General features: G+C 38.0%; 3 protein-coding genes across 3 annotated transcripts in view; all 3 read left to right on the top strand.

Moving 5' to 3' along the window:
* The window catches only part of LOC111346757 (tyrosine-protein kinase CSK), a 29,053-nt gene extending 13,023 nt beyond the window's left edge, over positions 1-16,030 (top strand). Inside the window, exons 3-20 of the mRNA XM_088726266.1 lie at positions 2,428-2,511; positions 2,684-2,767; positions 3,261-3,326; positions 3,858-3,908; positions 4,914-5,023; positions 7,163-7,282; positions 7,755-7,857; positions 8,627-8,732; positions 9,356-9,421; positions 10,112-10,217; positions 10,659-10,746; positions 11,242-11,315; positions 11,875-11,925; positions 13,491-13,539; positions 13,897-13,992; positions 14,654-14,740; positions 15,087-15,252; positions 15,683-16,030. Coding sequence (XP_088582392.1) covers positions 2,428-2,511; positions 2,684-2,767; positions 3,261-3,326; positions 3,858-3,908; positions 4,914-5,023; positions 7,163-7,282; positions 7,755-7,857; positions 8,627-8,732; positions 9,356-9,421; positions 10,112-10,217; positions 10,659-10,746; positions 11,242-11,315; positions 11,875-11,925; positions 13,491-13,539; positions 13,897-13,992; positions 14,654-14,740; positions 15,087-15,252; positions 15,683-15,891 — 1,716 coding nt within the window. The 3' untranslated portion in view covers positions 15,892-16,030. The remainder of the gene's footprint in view (positions 1-2,427; positions 2,512-2,683; positions 2,768-3,260; positions 3,327-3,857; positions 3,909-4,913; positions 5,024-7,162; positions 7,283-7,754; positions 7,858-8,626; positions 8,733-9,355; positions 9,422-10,111; positions 10,218-10,658; positions 10,747-11,241; positions 11,316-11,874; positions 11,926-13,490; positions 13,540-13,896; positions 13,993-14,653; positions 14,741-15,086; positions 15,253-15,682) is intronic.
* Positions 15,906-18,496, top strand: LOC148727577 (uncharacterized). Its single transcript, XM_088726499.1, has 3 exons — positions 15,906-15,978; positions 16,197-18,058; positions 18,425-18,496. The coding sequence occupies exons 1-3, from the start codon at positions 15,906-15,908 to the stop codon at positions 18,494-18,496; spliced, it is 2,007 nt and encodes a 668-aa protein (XP_088582625.1).
* On the top strand, positions 18,438-21,246 carry LOC111338655 (uncharacterized). The gene is made up of 5 exons (XM_088726305.1): positions 18,438-18,470; positions 18,679-18,805; positions 19,063-19,299; positions 19,676-19,753; positions 19,920-21,246. The coding sequence occupies exons 2-5, from the start codon at positions 18,778-18,780 to the stop codon at positions 20,111-20,113; spliced, it is 537 nt and encodes a 178-aa protein (XP_088582431.1). The 5' UTR covers positions 18,438-18,470; positions 18,679-18,777; the 3' UTR covers positions 20,114-21,246.
* The last annotated feature ends 997 nt before the right edge of the window (positions 21,247-22,243 follow it).

The raw sequence follows: 22,243 nt of genomic DNA, 5'->3' as shown, positions 1-22,243 counted from the left end.
TAAAAATGTGGAACATTGTTTGATCCGTTTTGGTAAGGACTGGTTCGGCGTACACGGGGTTCCAAGTACTTTTTTCAGAACATATCTAGGAATAGAGCTTTACTTTTCTGGCAGCAGAGAGAATAGTTGATAAAACAAAGATAATATCGAAATAAGAGGAAAATAGCGAAAACATAGAAGCGTAGCTGCAAATTTTTCCGCCGACTCAATCAATTAATATTTTGAAATCCTACATGAATCACGCGATGTAAATCTCTCCAAATTCGTTTACTTCCTGAATCTATTATAACCAAGTAAGAAAAGGTCATTTAACTTTAAAGAGATAAATAGACAGTGAATCATCGGCGGTGATTATCAAAACTAAAAGAGAAAACTTAATTCATTTATCTCTTAGTGGCCACTGATTTTGTATTTTACCTTTTTTACTCTAATTATTACTATTTTACGATATCACGTAAAAACATGAGCATTTCAACGTGCCTGCCGCCTGAAATCGGTCGTCATAATCATGCCTTCAAAAAAAATTACTTTTTGGTTCTCAATGAGGTAAATGCTGGTATAATTTACAGTAAAAATAAGAAAAGTATCACTCTTGACACAAACCATTTCTGTGCGATGTAGTTAAATATGAATCCGTGACATTTTCAAAGTAAAGACCGTGACACATGACTGAATCAACCCATTCTCGGGGAGATGTTCTTAAGCTCTGGTAAGAGATAAAGTTCTCTTCATAATGGCATATTTGGAATGAGCGTTTCTAAGTCTGTAAGTGAGAGCAATTTTAGTTTTTTCATACCATATGACAGCGGTCAAGACTAACTTAATGGAATAATTTGGATATATCAACAAAGTTGAAGTGGTAAATTGGCCACCGTAACGATTACGAAAGCTGACGTTTCGAGCGTTAGCCCTTCGTCGAAGGGACAGCAATTTTAGTTTTTTCATACCATATGACAGCGGTCAAGACTAACTTAATGGAATAATTTGGATATATCAAAAAAGTTGAAGTGGTAAATTGGCCACCGTAACGGATACAAAAGCTGACGTTTCGAGCGTTAGCCCTTCGTCGAAAGGCTAACCCTCGAAACGTCAGCTTTTGTAATCGTTACGGTGGCCAATTTACCGCTTCAACTTTGTTGATATTTCCAAATTATTTCGTTACTCCCACCGACGCAGCCCTAAATAGTTTCCTTTGAAACTATCAGCCTTTATTAACTTACTGGAATTTTGTCAACATGTTCTAGGCCCCATGAGACAGTTAAACGTAATGTCACTCAGATGTTCATTTGTACTTTTGTAATTGCTAGATTTGGGGAAAGTTTGGATGAATTTATGAACATCCGCAACTTAAAAAAAGCAACCGTGCTAGTTTTGAAAATACTCACTGCCTCAAATATTGATTTTGAGCAAGAAATAGAGTAACACAAATCTGCATAAATTAAGTCATATGCACTTTGACCGTAGAAAATTAGTAAAGTTCATCGAGCTCCTGTAGCTCGAAAAGACTAGTTACCAAAAATGTTTTTGTTGTTTTCGGCACACCAGCCCTAGTACTAAACACGGATAGTGGTGAGGACTCCAGATCCCGTTATACTTTTGAGAAAAGCGTTTTGGAACAACAGCACACTCACTCAAATTTGGAAAGTGCTGTTTGTGTGGTATTTTCTAAACAGCGTAATTCTTAATTATTTGGTCAGAATTTATATATTTTGCTATTAATCAACAGAAGAGATGTAAAATGATACCACATGTCCGATTTATGTTATTTGAACGAGTGCGTAAGTTTTTGGAGCCTCCAGCGAAACGTTGGAAAATTGACTCTCAAATAAACAGTTTTCCTCACATCTTGTCGCCAAAAACTTGATAAAATAGCTTTACGAACCAAATAAATACAATTTTTGCTGATAGAATAAATCAAATATCTCACAGTAAAAATTAGAGGGAATTCTGTGATCGGCCGAAATTCGAGTGGTCGGTTCTTACACGGACAGCCTCTTAATTTACAATATAAATTTAACCCGCCGAGAATTTCAATATTTTGATGTCTTTCTCATTACTGGGTTCTCCCTCTCCTCCTTGTCTCGTAAACACGAAATCTGAAGTTAAATCACCGCTTAAAAAAACAGTGCCGTCATCATGCTTTGCGAATTTTTAGAATGTAAGCTTGTGATTGATATTAGCTGGGAAGTGTATCAGCGCAAAATATACTTTAAACCTTTCTGCACTTTAAAATAAAAACCCCTAGGTGTATGCAGGGTACATGCTGCTTCGTCTGTGTGATTGTTTCAGTGGCCAGTAAATATGTCTTATTTTGGATTCGAGGCACCTGAGCGAGTCGGCTAGAGTCTCGAATTGGAAATGATAAATTTTCAGAAGACAGTGCTAAAGTTTTCAGAGGCCAACGGACTTTTATTTCTGCCTTTTCAGCTGTTTAAAGCAGAACAAGATGCTGCACCAGAAAAAAATGCTTCAACAGAAAGCAACGCTGCCCCAGGAAAGCATGCTGCTGAGGTAAGTTAGTGGTTTTCTTACCTAACTTAGAGTAGCAACCAAAAGAAGGTGTTCTGGCTGAAGAGTAACATGTCTGTACATATCTTGCCAGAGTTAATCTGACGGTGTTAAGATGTCCAAGCACTGGATGCATTTCAATAGTCATCATCAATAGTTATTTCTGCCTTTTCAGCTGTTTGCGACAAAAAAAAATGCTGGACCACAAAAAAATGCTGCACCAGAAAGTAACACTGCCCCAGGAAAAAATGCTGCTGAGGTAAGTAGGTGGTTATCTTACCTAACGTTGTGAAAAATAATGACCAATAGGAGGTGTTCTGGTTGAAGAGCAACATGTTGGTACATATTTACTTGGCACAGTAATTTGACGGTATTAGTGTGCCCAAGCATGGTATGCATTTCAATAGTGACTTCATTTTCAGTTTTTAGTTGGTACCAGGAACACGATAAATGCCAGAAAAACGTCCACCTACTTAGATAAGTCAGCTCTTCAAACACAACCAATTTTTTTATGCGACGGAATTTGGAGCTTGATAATCACAGAAATACGGTTTATTCCCCCTCCCAGAACACTTCAGAGAAGGCTATTTATTTCATCAATTTTGTACGTCACTTGATGATAAAGATTTGTCCCTCTGCCCCACTTAAAGCAATTTTGAAGTAATTAGATCACATCGTTTGTGGTTTATACTTGCTGTGAGAGAACACTTTTAAATAGGTGCATACTTTTTATGCTGTATTCCTCTATTCAGAGAATAGTGTGGTCTCCTGGAACTAGAGTGATGGGAAAATATGCTTTCAAGGGGCGAGACTCAGAGGTAAGCATTTTAATGATTTTATCAAAAATTGACTTGTGTTTGAGATAGTGGTGATGTTACATTGGTGACCAATTACTCACGCCGAAGGTTACATAATTTTCTTTACGAGCCAGAAATTTCAAAAGTAATCAGTTATTTACACCCAGGAGAGCCTCTTTTTTTCTGTTTCATCATTTCATTAAGATTCTGAACTAGGAAAATATGGACAAGCCGAAAATTGAGCCCACCATTTTTAACTTGACTACTTGTCGTTTGTAAACGTAAAGGAACAAAGCTAATTTGCTAATTCTTCAAAGAAGCTTTCTCCAAGCATCTATTGATTGATGGTTCCTTTAGTTTATTGGAAGAAAACGTCAATAAAAGGGTTGGCTTACACAAGGGTACAATGTTATAATCATTGACATCAGGTCAAACGGTCCAAATAATTGAAATGTTAATCTTTTATGTCTGTTCTATCTCAAGGATATGAGTTAACTATGAAAACAAATCACTGCTGGGTTAAAGGGCTGACAAATCTTCTTTGTCATTTAGGATCTGCCGTTTAAAAAGGGCGAAATTCTCATGATTACTGAAGTTACCATGGTGAGTCCATATGAAAACCTTGCAAAATTGTTCGGCATCGCTTATGGAACTGGGAAAAAGGTGTATTTTCGCGCTACCTCTTGTTTATGAGCATTACTTTCCGGTGAGACTCACCTTCCTCTGATTGAAAATTTGTCTGAAGTTTGGGTAGTAGCATGGCTGCCTACAAAATGACTCAATGAATTCGATAATGGGGTTTTGGTTTGTTTATGTAGTCGTAGGTCATCAAGTTTAATGCTATGAGTGTAAAGGACCAGCGGATACTGGTGTTTCGGACTACAGACTGTCTAACAGCCGTCTTCACGAAGATAGAATGTTCATGCCGTGCGGGACTCAAACCTTGACCTGCTGTACCGTTACTTGGCGCTTTATTAGTTGGGCCAAACAGTCGGCAGATTTATTTGCATGGTTTTTGTGGTCTCGAATATATTAATGTTCTTATAATCAATAACAAATTAATATATCGGAAAAGGTCTTAAAGATGTGAGGTAATTTCAATATGGGAATCTTTGATGAATATTGTTACGAGCGTGTCCACGAGAAAACCGGGCAGGGGGCGATAAACCACCTGCATTTTTTGCATAATTAATTAGTCAACTTTGCATTGCTGCTGTGACAAACTGAAAATCCATCTGCAAATTCAATCAACTGGGTTGTATTCTTTATTTATCAGACTTCAAGAAAACTGAATTGTTTTAACTTTTTCATTTCATTTCTTCCCTTACCTCTCGCTTAAGAAAAGACGACTTTTTTCTAGTTTTGACAAAGTCGAAAAAATAAGGATATTTTAAAGCCCGATATCTCCGATGACCTACCACTTCTGATCATTATTCCTATATGGGCAGTGAAAGCCATCACTGGACTTCCAAAACACCCTTATTTGTTAACTCATGATACTTAGTATCTGTGCCAAATCGGTGATTTGAGGTTTAACGCTCCTGTCCGGTTCTGCCCGTTTTTCTCGGGGACACACTCTCAATTTTGTCTCATCTCTGTTTTCTGTAGGGTCACAACTGGTATGGAGCAGTTAATAGTGAGGGACGAAAAGGATTCATTCCTGTCAACTTTGTTGAGAAATGTTTTACGTTCCGCGCTGTTGAACTCGAACCCGTGTTGTAAGTTAATTTTCTGAAAGCCTTCAGAAGAGTTAGATCTCAACGTTTGCAACTTGCCAAGTTTCCTATAATGCTGCAGAGTTTCAAAATTGTTTCTATAATTGTTCACCTTGATAGTTTAGTATTGCAGTGAACAGGAGATTAGCAGGTAGACATGTATTAGGAAAATGCAACTGTGTTACTGTGTGGTACAAGCCACAACAGCAGGTGATGGATCGACTGTATTTAATGTGCATCTCGGATCGTAATTTTAATGGTTCATAACGAATTGAGTGTATTTTCGTCTTACCTATACAAATGAAACCGTGGAGGCGCGGTGGCCTCATGGTTGGTGCGCTCGACTCCGGATCGAGTGGCTCGGGTTCGAGCCCCGGCCGGGGACATTGCGTTGTGTTCTTAGGCAAGACACTTTACTTTAGGCAAGACACTTTACTCTCACAATGCCTCTCTTCACCCAGGTGTTTAAATGGGTACCGGAAAATTTAATGCTGGGGGGTAACCCTGCGATGGACTAGCAGCCCATCCAGGGGGGAGTAGAAATACTCCTAGTCGCTTCATGCTACAGAAACCGGAGTTAAGCACCGGCCTGATGGGCTACTGGCTCGTAAATAGACTTTACCCATACAAATGAAACAGTTTAGCAACGCATTTTTCATGAAAACAAACCTTCTAGATCATAAAGACTGAGAAGCGTCAGAGAGGTTTGGAATTATTGAGCTAAATGCTCTAAACGAAAAAAAAGGAAAAGTTAAAGTTCGCAAACGGTTCGTGAACGATTCTTAAACAATTTAGCTGTATCAAGTTTGGTCGATTAACTTGGCTGTTATTCGACGAAGCGAAAGGTATGAAAATAGAGTGGAAGCCCATATCTGCGTGATAGTTGACGAGTATTCACCGAAATGTAGGTGGCGCAAGGTTGGATATTGTATTGAGCCGTGAAGCGGCGAGGGAAATATCCATCGCCAGCCACCGACACTGTAAATAGTATATACCAAAAAAGTGAGAAAATATAGCACGGTTACAATTTATTTGGACTCAAATCCTGCGCAAGTTCCTGGGAGGTGAAAAGGAAAAAACATAAACCCCTCCAGGCGACTGGTATGTCACCTCTACTGTCTGTGGCTGAGATATTGTCCGAAAAATGAATATTTGGTTGAGAAGCGAAGCTTCGAGTACAAATGTGATATTATTGAGGACAATCCCTCAGCCAAAGACATCATCAACCGACAGGTTTATATATATTTTAATAACCTGCACATTAATTTTCACGCCGGGTAAAGGCAGCTCGGAAAAAAAGCTATTGTTGATCTTTTTTTGGGTGTTTTCTGGAGCAGCATTAGCAACCAGCGTTTAAATGTCACTATCACTGGACTCTAAAAAACGAAATTGTTTTTCCTCCATGTAAAATATTACGGATGACGGGTAAAATTCTTCATCTGGCTTTTTTTCTGCAAACTTTGTTTCATTTCGGAAACAGAAAAAATCTCGACGCAAACGGGAGTCGTTGCGTGATACATGTCTGGGATTTTGACATGAAGTAGCCAATAAGATCGCGCAAGAATTCGTGGGTGGGTTTTAAGAAAGGATATTCGGAGTTTGAGTAGCCAACCAGAGCACACTTTCAAAGCTATCCACAGTTTAATTGTAAACTAATGAAATTACCCGTTGCTTCCGTACTCACGGACGTTTCATACTCGGTCGATTCCTCTTCAGCAACGATCGTTGGTACACAGTCGATTGAATCGTTTCGTACCCATGCAAAAGCAATTAAGTCGAAGCCAGTTTTCTCGCCAGTAAAAAGAATAGAACTTGTTTTTTATCCAGAAGCTAACCAATTCGCACAGGCTTCAATCGCGAACTTTCAATTTGTGTTTGAAGTGGGCACGGTGAAGGGGCTACGCGTATTGTAGAGGCCAGAAGTGATAACAAGGAAGACGGTGATGCCAACGAAGACGATGCGAAATAAACAGATGAAACTGTATCTATTTTATCACCTACCGGATTGCGATCTTTTTTTTTTTCACTTAATTGTTTCTGATAAGTTTCATGATCTTTTCAAACCTTCACGCGTGGTTACAGCTTGATTATCAATTCTTAACTGGAAGCTATTGTTTGTTTTTGTTTTGATCAAAATCACAGATCGTTTCATGGGGATATAAGCAGAAGAGAGGCTGAGATGCTTCTTAACCCTCGCGAAGACGGATTGTTTCTGATAAGAAACAGTGGCCACTATAAGGGGGACTATGCGATTTCGGTCTGGTATGTTTGTAGTTTGTCGTAATTATAAAGTGAACTTTTTGTATCTTCGAGAAATATTAAAGAGACGAACGCTTCGCTTATCGCAAGGTGTCACTGGGGAACTCTTTGATTAAAGATTCTTGGAAACTTGGTCCTAATAACTCCTTGGTAGCACGTAGTCAATACTTAGCTCCTTAAAGTGATTCTTCCGAAGAAAAAGATGTCGTACAATTTTTTTATACTTACCTTAATGTTCCTACCAATGTCTGTTTCGAAAACTACAATAAAAGAGATAGGCCACCTTGGTTGCTTAAGAGATATAATAGGCTGGTCTTACCCTATATATGCTTGTGCTGCAGTGGCTAATTCTCTCCTCATTAATTTGCTTCTACTAATGATACCTTAATATGTGTATTCTGTTGCTTCAAATCATCATTTTATCATTTCGACATTTTAGCTCATTAGTGCGCTTGTCGTGCATTCTTCTTCACAGCTGTGGTCACAAAGTTGAGCATTACAGAGTCAGAGTGAGTGACGGTGAAGAACTTACAGTAGACGATGAATTTTCTTTTGGAAGTCTCCCCAAATTAGTAGAGGTAAGTAATGTGTATATCAGGTTCGATAGTAATCAGTCCTCCAGTAAACTGTATAGTTTTAAGTTTCGTGCAAATAATAAATACCATGCACAACTACTATGACAATGCAAAATTCTTTTAGTTAACTTTTATTTTACTGATTAGAGCCTCGAATATTGCTTTGAGGTTTTCCCCCATTGCGAGTTCGCCATCAACTACCGAGTTCGCCGCCTTTGGTAGAACAAATTCACCCCACTTTTGTGAGTTCGCACTCAATGGAATTTTTATGCTTGTTTCTTTATAGCGGAAAGTATTCCTTTGTGTATTTTTCAAGTCAATGTACCTCACATAGCAGAGCAGAACATTGAGAACAGAGTAGACTATGCTCTGCGCAAAGCAAAGCATTTCAAGCGTAGAAGAACATGGCACATATTGATCGATTTAACTTGTCCAGCTACTGAGACGTGGATCCTTCTTATCTATAAAAACACGCTCACGTACAACAAAGAATACTTTTCAAATTCTAAACGAAATATAATCTGCTAAAGTGGTTTAATAGACGTATCTCGAACAAACCACACGAGAGAATGGCGCCCCATGAAAATAATGCAAATGAAAAAGTCCAAAGTATGCCAATATTGAGGATCGAAATGAACCAGCGAACTGAAGAAGACGGCGCAAGAATAAACGCAGACCAACTTGTTACTCATAACCTTATGCTACATCCTACAGTATGTTAATTTGACCAGTTAGCCACTACTCCTTTACATCACGGTCTGGCTTTTCTTAGCGTTATTCAAAGGACCCAGATGGACTATGTACGAGATTAGCAAAACCTGCCACGTATAAAGGAGAAACATTTTATACCAGCATCGATCGGTGGTGTTTTGATAACGGTAAGCAGGCATGCAAGTAAATGCGAAAATTTTTCCTTTAGGGGAAGATTTGCCTATAGTTTTTCCGAAAAAAAAAAGGATTTCAGTAATATGGGTAGTCTATACTTTATTGACCTTGTACAAAGTGAACTGGCTGAAGAAGTTTTGTTATGATTTCTCTCAGTTACTCGAGCCACCCTCAAAATTTTGACTTACTTACATTGTAATAGTCTTTTATAAGAAGGAAAGGCTAAGTTATAACACCCCTGACAATATTTATCTTTCGTTGTTGAAAGAGCAGTGTATAAATATTTCCGTTTTTCATTACGCAAGAAGTTGCTGTGGTTGTCAAGATAGAATTTAAAGAAATCCGATCAATCAGAGAAGAGGAAAAATTTTATGCAGATAACTCGAACCTTCGAGAGAGTTCAAGGTGTAAGGCTAAGTTTTGGGGCGGTTGTACCGCTGAGTATTTTTACGAGCTATACCGTATTTTAGTAATTTGGTTCATCAGTTGAGTTGAAATTGTAACTGGGACGTTTTCTTGAGTTGTAGTGAGTAGGCAATTTGAGAACCTAGGACGCGATTTAAAATGTCGTTGGTTTACCGATGAGTAGAAACGTACAAAATTTGTTTTCTTCTAGGTGGATGGAGAATAAACCGCACATGCCTTTATTCAAGGAACTGCATAAGAAGGGGAGACTTTGGGGGCAAGTATAAAGAATAAAAAGTTGCCGTTATTGAGAACTAAAAAAGGTTTCGTCTTAAATTTTCACTGTCTCTTGTAGCATGTGATCATTATTTCACTTAATGCTCCTTGAGTGCATCGCAAGGAACGCATAAAATAATAGTCTCACTCTTGATTTGCTGAAGTGTGCATTACGTTTCTTAAGATTTAAGCCTAGAAGGCCTAGAAGATCCCTCCCTTACATAGGACAATAGGAAATGTGTAGATGTATGGATAGACCGACAGAAAAACCTATAAGTAAGAATATAAATGAATCGATACTTAAGAAGGTCGTGGTTTTTTTTCAATGAATGAACTTGCGATCGTAAATGAAGAAAAACAATTAGCAGATTGACCTATATACAACTAAGCAGATTCTAGGGCTTAGGTAATCACCAAATGTCATACCCTAAACCTAAACGGTCGTAAACGGACTTACCCCTATACCCATGATACTACAACACAGTCCCCATGCCTTGTTACATTTCCTCGTGCCCACGAAATCTTTATTTTAACCTCTATTGCAAGCTCATTCACGAAAAATGATCTTTGTCAAATAGACATTGTATTTCAGCCGTAGTGAGGAGAAAATTTGAGCAGTTAGCTGTAGGTGGAAATGTAATTTATCTTAATATGGAAAATGGAACTGATCAGTTGTTCATTAACCCCTCAGATATTTTTCAAGCCGAATACCTTAGTCAGAAAGTGACTGTGAAAAAATATTCAGCAAAGAGCTATCAAGATGTTCAAGCGTTTTTACTTGAGGCTGCCATCATGACGTATGTAAATCTTGACATTGTAGAGTTTTATAGTGATGAGGCTTTTTGGTTCTTTTGAAAATTTACCCAATTTTATTTCAAGCATGTTGATCTCTCACCTGGCTTATTCTGAGAACTCTTTTTCATCATCCATCCATTCCTGAAGGTAAATGACTAACTACCGTGAGAAAGTGCTTTGAACTTTGGCTTTGGCTTTTTAAACGGCGGCGATAGGGTTGCATTTGAGACCTTACCATAGTATGCAAGGTCTGATGAAAAATTAGAAGGAACAGTTACTTTTTGACAAGTTTCTTGATAAGTTAAAGTACCAAATAACTAGGTGTTTGTCAATCTACCTATTAACAGTTTTTATTTAGAAATAGAAAGAATATGAAAAACTGCATTGGGCAGACATGCAGGCAGCTGTTTTTATCGTGTCTTTTTTTTTTTTTTTTTTAACAGGAAACTACAGCATAGGAATATTGTGACATTATTAGGAGTGTCATCGACCGAAGACCCTTTCTACCTTGTGACAGAGTTTTGTGCAAAGGTAAGCGTTTCAGGGCCATGGAAAAACTTGCGTTTGATCAAACAGTTGCAGGTCTTTTGAGTTGCACCTTCAGCTACATATTCACAACACCCAACAATAAAAAAGCTTCGGGAATTTAACGTCTTCTAAGTGTGCACCAAATTTGTAAAGTTGTGCTGATGTAAGATGTAGTGATCCATATTTCATCGAGGCAGTTCAAAACTTTAAAATTATTTCGAGACTTAAAGAAAAAAAGCGTCAATGCATGACGATAGATGTTCATGAAAGATTAATGAGCAGGTTTTAGTTGCAGTTGAGAAGTTTGCTAGTATTAGGATAGGTGATAGGATGAAATGTATAATTGACCAATCAAATGTCCGATTGTGCCAGAAGCGATACGGAGTCAGTATCGAGGTCTGTTTCTTCTGATTTTATTACTCATCAAGAGTTTTAGAGTAGTGTTGCGTTTCAAATGATTGTAACTATTTCCCGTATTTTCTCTTTTTTTACATATAGGGAAATTTATTGGAATTCTTGTCGGGAAAAGGCTCAAGTACAATCCAGGAAGATGATCTTGTGAACGTTGCTCAGTGAGGAATTTGACTTCGATAAACATTTATTGAGAGGCTAGAATGGCTGCTGTTTTTTCATCCCACTATCCTTAATAAACCTTAGGAATAAGAAATTTCACTGAGGGAGACATATCCATGGTTATTCCTAAAGTCACGAGTAAATGATTTTTCCTGTGCAGTGGACCAGATCTAGGGCCGGTGTCTCTGCAACTGTCGCTAACACAGTGTTTTCTGTTTGTTTGTTGTTTTTCCCTCATTTTTTAAAATGTCTCTTTTCACGGAGAGCAACAGATTCTTTGCAGTGAGAAACGTAGCTGTTTACTCCTTATTAGTGATTAAGAGAATATGTGTTCGCTGTATGTTTTGCTCTGAAAACTAGCTCAAAACAAACAAGCTAACCAAATCTCTTCTGGGAAAGTGATTCTTGTCAACTAAAGAATGCAGAGCAAGAGACTAGCCTTTATTCTGAACCATCAAACGGCCAAAAAATTACACGTGAAAGTGGCCCAAAGGAAGATACTATAGGAATGATTTCTTAGTTACCATAATTAATTCATATAAATGTTCTGTTCCACAGGGATGTAGCTCGTGGTATGGAGTATTTACAATCCAAAAATGTAGTACACAGGTAAAATGTCTCGCCACAAATTTTTGGAAGGCATGAAAAGATGAGCCGTGATAAGGAATTGTGGGAAACTTGGATTCTTAGTTGAAAGGGAACCGAGAAACACAGTTGAATAGTACACGCGTTTTGATTGGTTCTTACTTGTGATCTATTGGAAAACAGACGTATGGGTGACATTACCACTTACCGATTTTCCTGGGTGTGATATGAAACAAAAAGATTCTATATTGCCGTGCGTCTGTTCAGTAAATATATCAAAGAAAACGTCTAATGTCGTAAGAATATCAGACATAATCAGCTGCGCCTAGTGTTCCATTTTTCTGCTCTTGCCAAATGTTGACCTAATCTGTGTTCTATGACCGAACAGTCGCACCGCAACTTGGAATCTATTGACTATAGTATGGAAAATCAAACCAACCGAGTGTTACAGAGAATGACTGAAGATAAGTGTCTAGAAAATTCTAAGTAAGAATATTACACGTCACTTTATAGTGTTACGGTATTTCCTCAACCGACAGAAAGTTACAACTCGTACCAACTCAACTTCTTTATTAACTGACGTAATAACTACGGAGCGATACCAATAACTAGTACGATAACTATTCTCTTATGTTAGAGCCCTCTATAAAACTATAATCTCAGTGAACTACTGCACAACCCACAGTTCGCTTCAATCATCCTTATAACTTAACGATGTCCACAAAACTCTTCTCAATATAGCCTTCCACACGGCTGACAATTCCAGTAACAACACTAGCTCCTTTGGGCTCTTCACGGCAGCACTTACTCACTGAAAAAGGACTAACTTTAAGCGATCGCTACTCCTTATATATGTTTACAAAATGTTCTAGAACATTCTAGGAATCTGTAATACGACTATTTTTAGTATCATTACATCACTATTGCATCCTAACAAAATATGCTGACTAAGGGTTCTAGAAAGTTTCATTAAGAGTTCTTGATGAGTCAGCATGACTAACCGTTCCAGAAACTTCTTCAGTTCTATTTGTAGTAATTATGTAACACAACGCTCTCCATACCAGTAGAGCAGTCGAATTTGTAGGATTGTCGTGTTTTTTTGGGACTTACGGGTATGAGCAATGTTTTGAAAACGAATCAAAACATTACAAGTGGCCATTTAACACCAAATATCCTAGAAGTTCATGCGATTTTCTTTTTGGTTTATTACACCCTCAACAAAACTCTCCCAACGAAAATGGTTCTTTCTTTGAATTGATCATTAAAAAAACTTGAGTTGAAATAGTGATACGCAAACGATGTCCTCGAAAAGGGAAAGTGCTCAGAAACGTTAAGGATCGTCTCACCAGTAATGATCACCTGGTATGTTTTTATCACCTGGTATGTAAAAAAGCGCACTATAAATCAATAAATTATTAAATTATTATTATTAGTAGTAATGTAATCTACAGCATTACTGATAAAAATTCTGAGCTATAGAGTAATTGTTTTTTGCTCAGAGTCAAATTGAGTGGGATATGTCATCAATACTTGCAGCTTTGCGTATCCTAACTATGTCCTCTTCTCATATTTACATCTTCTCACTCCAGGGCGTTAATGGCGAGGAACATTTTGATCCATGAAGATGGAACAGCAAAGGTAGGTCAACCAAGGGTCATAACATTATCACATAATGAAAACGCGATCATCTCGGGAGTAGTTGTTTTCACCTTTTATTCAGGTCTCCTTTATTTGGCAGGATTGTGAATTGCAATTGTCAGTCATCATCCAGCTAGCGTGGAGCTTTTCTGCGATATAAAATAAAGAAATAGCTTGACTTCCACAGCTGTCATCTATTCTGTGATAAGATTGAAAGAGTACAACGTTACTCAGATTCCACTAGTTTCATTTAAACGTCAAATTACGAAAGTTGGCTTCTGCTTAGTGAGGCTTTGAGAGCTTTGATTTATGTGCTTAAATGCCGTTGGTGTTTAGTCGCCTTTCCTTCACTGTTAGGTGTCTGAGTTTGGACTTGCACAGATGTACAATTCAAGTTCTGAGCGGAAAAATACTTCTGACAAGTGGGCAGCTCCAGAAGCAATCAGAGAGGGGGTACAGCGTACTTAGAGCTTTTAAGCATAATTAAAAGCACACACGTAGTAAAATGTGCAGATACATAATGTATCAAAGATACATAATTTCTAAATCAATCTTTAGTGTTGTTGTTGTTTTCGGTTTTTTCTTCTTTTTTATCTTTTTAATTGTTTGTTTGTTTGTTTGTTTTGGTTTATTCATATTTTGTGATGGAGGTCTTTTTGACGGTCAATAAGACTTTTTATTCTATGAGTCACGGGTGTTATCAAACAGTTTGTCATTTTACAGTTCAATGAGCCAGTAACGTTCAAATTTGAAGTTTAAATCAACCAGTCACATTCAAAGTTGTGGTTTAAATCAACCAATCACAACCTTGGTTTCTTTTATTGAAAATTTTCTCTTTGTTTCATCATTTGGCTATGTTTCTTTACTTTGAAATTGAAATTTTTATGATCTATTGGTAATAAGACTTCGTGTCGTCCAGTTGGGTTTTTTAATTATACTCGTGGTCAACAAATCGAACTCCCGCTGGGCGGTCGTTCGATTTTGTTATTACTGGTATAGACCGAATTAAACTCCACTCGGTCCTATTACCATTATAAAAGGTGTATACCATAACTGGAATCCAGGCGTCAGCGAATGATTTGTCCAGATTTATCGATTTTGTTTATGTCTGCAGATATTTTCCCCCCAGTCCGATGTGTGGAGTTATACTGTGTTATTATGGGTGCTTTTTTCGTTTGGTGAAAATCCATATTCTGAGCTGGTTAGTGTTAAGGTGGATTAATGGTTACGATCCTATTCAAAGGTCCTTTTGCTTTCTCGTAAGCTGGTAACCTTAAAACATATGATTTAGAATCACGTACTTTGTTTTCTTGTGTTTTCTAACTGATGTTAAAAAACCCAAATTTGACATTACAGGAAAGAAAAGCTAACTCATGCGTGTAAGTTAAAGCTCAAGGTCTAAACAGTACTAAGAAATAAACAAATTAAAGTTTTGTTGTGGTGTTTTTGTTACGGAATTTAATATAAGGATGCAACTAGTTGACAATGGTTGCTTTTAGGTTATTTGCGCGGCGCTTCAAATTTAATTAATTAGGTTTTGGTTTTAGCCTGCAGACCAACTAGTCGACAAGATCGAAAAAGGGTACCGAATGAAATGTCCTAAAGCATGTAATACCATTATCTATGGTATGATGAGCAACTGCTGGAATATTGATCCAAGGGAACGTCCAAGTTTCGAAGCGATTTATGAATTATTGGACAAATATGTTTACGGTATGTAATCTCGTGTAACTAAACTGTGCTATCAATTTTTTCCAAAAACTGAAATCTTTTTTACAATGTGAAAAATTTCTGAACAAGCTTCTGAGGTCAATATTTTTATGCACTTTTGTTTAGCAACTTGTCGGTGATAAGTCAATTTTCTAAGATTTATTTTACGTATTCATCACTTCATCATGACTTTCTTCGGATGTTGTATGAAGGTTAATGTTTTGTACCCCAATTGCCGCTTCGTGGTTTATTAGTTCATTGTAACTATTTCGCCAATGCATTTGATCGATTAATTTTTTCATGTTAAGAATTTCGGGGTATTTGCCATTGTTTTTCCGCATAAAGATAAGGTAACATTGTAACTTGAATAAGGTAGGGCTTGCCCTAACCCACTTTAAAATGTAGATTAATCCAAAGTTATTTATGCAAATAGATGAGGTGCCTAAAGAAATTCGTGCACGAGGACGTTTGGCTTTAAAGGCCTACAAAAAGGCTCTGTCAGAAGGGAAGACATGTGTCAAACGCGCGCCAATCATGTTAATTGGGCAGGACCGCTCCGGAAAAACCAGCCTTGCGAAATCTCTCAAAGGAGAGCGATTCAACTCGGAGAAAGACAGCACTATATATAGGCATAGACGTTGACCCTTCTCATTTCAATGTGTCAACTGAACTTTGGAAACCAGGAGAGAGAGACGAAGAACAAAATGTTGAGAGGGCATGCTCTGATGAGTATCATGCTGCGCGCGTGATCGTCCAAAATTTGAGTGTGAAGGAAAGCGCTCCCATAGAAGAGAGTCTAGAATGTGATCAAGTTGAACACCTTGTGCAGGTGGAATCAATCGAGACCAGCGTGAGAGAAGATGTCGTTTTAATTCCAGGTGCACGAGACGAGAATATTTTAGGTAGCCGTTCACAATCTGAAGAAGACATTTTTTCCGTACCTGCAGCACCAGTAGCATCTGACACGACTAGCCATGACTCTGTTTCAAATCCTGAGTCTGAAGATATACCTGTGGGTTCGGTTTCCATCTCAGTGTCACAGGATCAGACAATCAGCGATCAAAACCCTGCTGACAATATCCAAACTGTGCCAGATGATGTTGCAAGTTTAATTGAGGTTTTACTGCGAGAGGATGACTTAAAATACGAAGAGGATATATACTCCGTTCTGTGGGATTTTGGCGGACAGGCAGTTTACTACACTACCCACCCACTATTCCTTACGGACAGAGCAATATACCTTTTGGTGAATGACCTCAGCCGGGACCTGCACGGTGAAGCCAAATCAGTTATGAAGCAAGGAATGTTCACGAAATTACAGGACAGCTTTCGTTTGAAGACAAATGCCGATTATCTTGATTTTTGGATGTCATCCGTTGCATCACTAGCCACTCAGGACGAAAGGAATTCGAAATCTGACGTGTTGTCTAAACTCCCACCGGTGTTTTTAGTTTGCACTCATGCTGATAAACCTAATGATGGAGGCAACCCTCGTGAGCTTGGCAGGATGGTATTCGGTCACCTACGAACCAAACCTTACAAGGACCACCTACAGGATTTTTTTATTGTTGATAATACCAAGTCTGGCGATGAATTGGAATGTCTAGAAGTCGTGCGCTTGCGCCAGGAAATACGTGCCGTTGCAAAGGAGCTACCACATATGAAAGAAGCGGTTCCAATCAGGTGGCTTAAGTTTGAAAAAGAAATGCAAGCCACCAAAGATAAGGGTTACAAGTGGATTTTCCTTGAAGAGGCAAAAGGGATTGCTACGGATATGTGTAACGTTGCTGACGATGAAGAATTTAGAACTTTACTGAATTTTTTGCATGATCAAAGAGTTTTAATAAACTTTGAAGACACTCCAGAGCTTAACAAAATGGTGGTCCTTGACGCTCAGTGGTTGATTGATGTTTTCAAGGAAGTTATAACTATTAGGCCATTTGACAGCAATGAGAAAAAATTTGAAGAGCTTTGGCTAAGGCTTGAAAACGAAGGAATCTTGGAGGAACCTCTTCTAGAACATGTTTGGGGTTCTCTATATCACAAAGAGGACACTTGCCAGGGTCTCATTGCGATCATGGAGAAGTTCAGTTTGCTTTGCTCTTGGCCCTTTTTGGATGACTCATGTAGTAAGCAGTACCTAGTGCCTTCCGTGTTAATGTCGCACCCACCAGAAGAAATAATGGAGCTGGTTGTATCTGCAGAAATTCCCCCTCTCTTTATCAAATTTGAATCTGGACAAGTTCCACCTGGCTTGTTTCCTCGATTGGTGCTGCAGTTTTTACAGTGGTGCAAACAAGAATGTACAAGCCCAGATCACCCTCAGCTTTACCACAATTTTGTCAGAATTTACGATTCCAAAGAGGAAAATTGTTCCGTAATCCTCCTGTGCCATATGTCGTCAATAGAGGTTGTTGCTCACAGAGGTGATGACGGTCATGAGGTAGCACACTGTTCAAAGTCAGAGATAACTTCGCCTGTGGAGAACCACCACGACGCCTTTGCTTGTGCAGTATTGAGGCAACTGAAATTGGTGCTTGAGTCCATGCGAAGGGAATTCTGTTGGCTACAGAATATGAAATATGAAATAAGTTTCTTGTGCCCTGTTTGTTGTCGAAGAGGTGCAGTCAGCTACTGCCGAACACATCGGAGAAAAAATTGCAAGCAAGAAGAATGCTTCCACTTCTGGCCCGAGTCAAAGCTGTTCAGCGACAAGAAGATGATCTGTTGCACCAGATCTGAAACTGCTAAGATGAACAGAGTTTCGTTGAAAAACTTCGAGCCTTGGTTTTCTCCTATGAGAAATCAGGTAAATGATTTTAGATAACACAATACTTTCTTTGGAGGTGAATTTCATTTTGATGAGATGTACAGAAAATGTGTTACGTGTTTGTCCTGAAAAGATAAGACGAGACCGTAAATGTTTAACTACTTGACTGAAACCGTCAGAGGACAGGTCCATAAAGACAAATAAGGCACCTATATTTTGGTTCGGTTGTAAAAGTTAAGTGCTTCGGAATATTACTTGTTTTCCCATGCAAAATGAACAAAGTTATCCTTTTGTCACACATGCCTAAGGCAAGTATTGTAATTAAGGAAATGCATCAAACGTACAATGGTTAAAAAACGTTGCATTCCCATGATGGTGCTTAATTCTTTTTCCTTTTTTTAACAGTTTGCTGTCGATAAATGTGGTGACGGAAACTTAGCCTCTGTTGAAGGTAACATTACTGTATATGTTGTTTGATGGTTCTCTCTAGAAAACGGAATAGGCAAAAAGTCCTTCATTTGACTGTTAAAAAATACATTTCATTTGACAAACCTTCAGACTGAAGCAAATATTGCCCAAAACTTTTCATCTTGTCTTTATTTTAAGATGGTGAGGAAAATTTTTCTGCCAATGAGTTTTTGCGAATCCGTTTAACACAGCGGCGAGACGACCAAAATATTTCACCACAATTAAAGGAGAGTCTGCAGCTGGAAGAAGCCTTTCCAGAGACGCTGGAGTCTGATTCCAAACGTGGTGATATGGTGCAAAACCTGGATAAAACTACAAGTGAGTGCATCTTAAGCTTGCTTGTCCTTTCTGTTTTATTAGAAAAAAAATAACAATGATCACTGCTATAAGAATATCAACATTTTAACCTAACATCATGAAGAAAAACAAGGGAAGGTTGAAGGCCATAGTTAGATTGCAAAACTGCTAATGTTCTGAAAATATCCGTGGCAGTTCTCCAAAGACATTACGCAGTGAATAAATTATTTGAATTATCATTGATTGATGACTCATCTTTTCCTTTTGTTTAACCTAAGCAACCACCGAAGTTTCCCTACCTGATAATGTTAAGCAATCCCTCTTGTCAGCGTCGTGCAATGCCAACGAGATTGTTCAACAACTGAAGGAGAACCTGCAACTGGACAAAGACGCTCTTGAGCAGCCAGACCCTGACACCAAGATAATAATCCGTAATCTGGCACAGAAAGCAAAAGATCTAAGGAGACTTGATGTCTTTGAACATTTAAGAGAGATTGTACCTGCTGGAACTACTGGTTAGTTGTTTGTTCTTGCGAAATCTATCTTGCCGTACCCTTACGTATCCCATAGTTGCCTGGAACATGAAACTATGGGATACGTGAGGGTACTGCAGAAATCAAATCAAAATTATAAAGAAAACATAAATCTTTATAAATTTTTACTTTGACAACCAACTGCAAAGCTGGTATTTGACCTGAAAAACTACATTTTCTGATGACTCTTTCTTTATGCGTTGGCAGACTCACTAACCGCGTCTAGAAAATAGAATGACCAGTGGTATGTTCAAGGTGTTCGGTTGCGCTAAAAACAACTTTTCATGCGTGCGTTTCTAAAGATTTTTTAGCTATCCATCTTTCCATATTAACAAAAGGTTTATTTTTCCTTTTGTAGGTCCTTTGCTGCCTGAAAATCTTCCTGTCCAAAACATGCCAATCTCTAAAGCAAGAGAACTTACAATCGACCTAGTCGGTAAGTTTTACTATCTACTTAACAAGTAGTTTTGGATGAAAATTTCTTGTAAGCACAACATTATTTCAATTTATGTCCATTCTCAGTTTGAAATGTCAGTTCTGAAATACACTTAACGCAGCTATTTTTATTATCAAAATAGTTAAAAAACAAACCTTTGATTTAGGTGGCGATGAATGGATGGAGCTTGCAGAAGGACTGGGACTGACTCCTCAAGAGATTCGTTTTCTTGACAAGCGTACACTGAACCCAATGGACGCGGCTCTGTCTTTTATTGCTAAGCAGCGCCACTTAAGTGTGGGCGAGCTGTACGAATTGTTAATTGCACATGACTTTCCCATGTTAGCTGACCTTTTGTAAGAAGATTGTTGCGAGCAAATATGTCTGAACTCGGCTTAATTTTGACCTTTGGTAACAGCCAATCTGAACCTAAAACGGACACGACATGCCTGGATATTTAGGCTTTTACCTTTTTGTTTTGTTAACGATAAAGAGTGAGGCACAAAACCCTTTCAGCCTGTGTAATTAAGTCTTGTCACCAATTAATCATAACCATTGCAATTTCAGAGAAAAACAGAGAGATTAGTTGAAATAGGGGCTTGTAATTCCAGTCTGGAAGGCTCTAAGTGGGGGATGGTTGGCCATTTGTATGGTTATTCCAATCAACTCAGTGATTGGTGGATTCATTTGAGTATATTCATTTAATCGATCACATTGTCTAATTACAACCCTACAGATTTGTAAATGAAATGGAGTTCTTCACCCAATCACGTTGGAAGAAATTGTAAACTTAAGGTTATAATCTTTAATTTAAAAGAGACGATGCAGATCTCTATTTCGAATATTGCTTTAGGCGTGTCATATAGTTTTCGATATAGCATGACTATGTGATAATTTCTGGTAGAGGATTGTTATATGCATTGAAGTAAGATGACATAGTGGAGATGTAGTAATACTGTACTGTTTTGAGAGTTGCTGATTCATATAGACTATATGTAAAGTTAATGAAATGAAATTCCTCAAATGGTACGTCTATGAAAGAACCTAGAAGTTTCAAAGAGAAATATACATCCATAAAAAGTCATGCCGTCGATGAGATTTAGTTTCTTATCTTATAGTATTTTTACACTCCTAGTATCAGATGACTTTGATTTTATCTTGCAAATGTAAATTCATATTTCGTTTAACAGAGGTACTCCCGTAACAATTGACATAAGTACAAAATTCGAAGAGTAATGTTGTCTGAGGCGATAGATGAAGCTTTTAACCTACTTAGAATTAATATTTGCGTTTCAATAGTTGCACTCAGCTTTCAAAATTATGATTTCGTAAACGCTTGCTATAGATCACAGCGGTTTACGTTTGAAAGCAAAGTAAGGCTTGGTTAATCTTCTAGAGAAAGAAGCAATTCATTTCTCGCCTCTTTGAAGAACATTAGTTTCCTATAGGTTTGCTGTAGTTTGCTACAAATAAACGTTTTGGAGTGTTTATTATTTGTGGTGTTAACTTGTTTTGTTATGATCGCCATTACTTCCTATGCAAATAATCCCTACAAACTATATCTGAACGCTAGAGCCAGTCTTATTTCAATGGTTCCCAATATAGCACGCAAAGTCAATCAAAGTCAGAATCGTCCTGGAAACACCGACATCTTAGAAACTACTTTAATAGTTTTAACAATTTGACTTAAAAGTCAAATAAATGTATGGATTCATCAGGGCAATAGGCTTATTAGAGAAATCATACACTCTAATTTTCAGTGTAACAGCAACTTTTGAGTGAGTGTGGTATGCATTCAGCTTAACTCATTTTCAGTAAAATGAGAAGAATGTGGCAGCGAAATGGCCTGTAACTTACGCAAGCGTAAAGGCTTACCACTGTGGTTATTTCAATTAAGGTCCCATTCTAAGTTTGAAATGTCAGTTCTGAAATCCACCTCCAAGTTAACCCAACTATTTTTATTATCAAAATAGTTAAAAAACAAACCTTTGATTTAGGTGGCGATGAATGGATGGAGCTTGCAGAAGGACTGGGACTGACTCCTCAAGAGATTCGTTTTCTAGACAAGCGTACACTGAACCCAATGGACGCGGCTCTGTCTTTTATTGCAAAGCAGCGCCACTTAAGCGTGGGCGAGCTGTACGAATTGTTTATTGCACATGACTTTCCTATGTTAGCTGACCTATTGTAACTGAAGAAGATTGTTGCGAGCAAATATTTGTCTGACCTCGGCTTATTTTTTACCTTTGGTAACAGCCAATCTGAACCTAAAAAGGACACTACATGCCTGGATATTTAGGCTTTTACCTTTTTGCTTTGTTAACGATAAAGAGTGGGGCGCAAAAACCTTTCACCCTGTGTATTTAGGTCCTGTTACCAATTAATCATAACCATTGCAATTTCCGAGATAAACAGAGGGGATTAATCGAAATAGGGGTTTGTAATTCCAGTCTGGAAGGCTCTAAGTGGGGGATGGTTGGCTATTTGTAT

This window comes from Stylophora pistillata, chromosome 7 (genome assembly GCF_964205215.1).
Source record: "Stylophora pistillata chromosome 7, jaStyPist1.2, whole genome shotgun sequence".
NCBI classification, from domain to species: domain Eukaryota; kingdom Metazoa; phylum Cnidaria; class Anthozoa; order Scleractinia; family Pocilloporidae; genus Stylophora; species Stylophora pistillata.
The sequence above is the reverse complement of the archived record's forward strand: the minus strand, read 5'-3'. Positions and strand labels throughout refer to the sequence as shown.

What these genes read in the sequence shown, in the direction of transcription:
- LOC148727577 (XM_088726499.1), top strand. Translation starts at nt 15,906, where the DNA reads ATGTGTCAACTGAACTTTGGAAACCAGGAGAGAGAGACGAAGAACAAA. An exon ending in GAGAGGGCATGCTCTGATGA is followed by an intron (nt 15,979 to 16,196) that starts GTATCATGCTGC and finishes CCGTACCTGCAG; the next exon opens with CACCAGTAGCATCTGACACG. An exon ending in TTTCTCCTATGAGAAATCAG is followed by an intron (nt 18,059 to 18,424) that starts GTAAATGATTTT and finishes TTTTTTTAACAG; the next exon opens with TTTGCTGTCGATAAATGTGG.
- LOC111338655 (XM_088726305.1), top strand. Translation starts at nt 18,778, where the DNA reads ATGGTGCAAAACCTGGATAAAACTACAA. An exon ending in AAACCTGGATAAAACTACAA is followed by an intron (nt 18,806 to 19,062) that starts GTGAGTGCATCT and finishes GTTTAACCTAAG; the next exon opens with CAACCACCGAAGTTTCCCTA. An exon ending in TGTACCTGCTGGAACTACTG is followed by an intron (nt 19,300 to 19,675) that starts GTTAGTTGTTTG and finishes TTCCTTTTGTAG; the next exon opens with GTCCTTTGCTGCCTGAAAAT.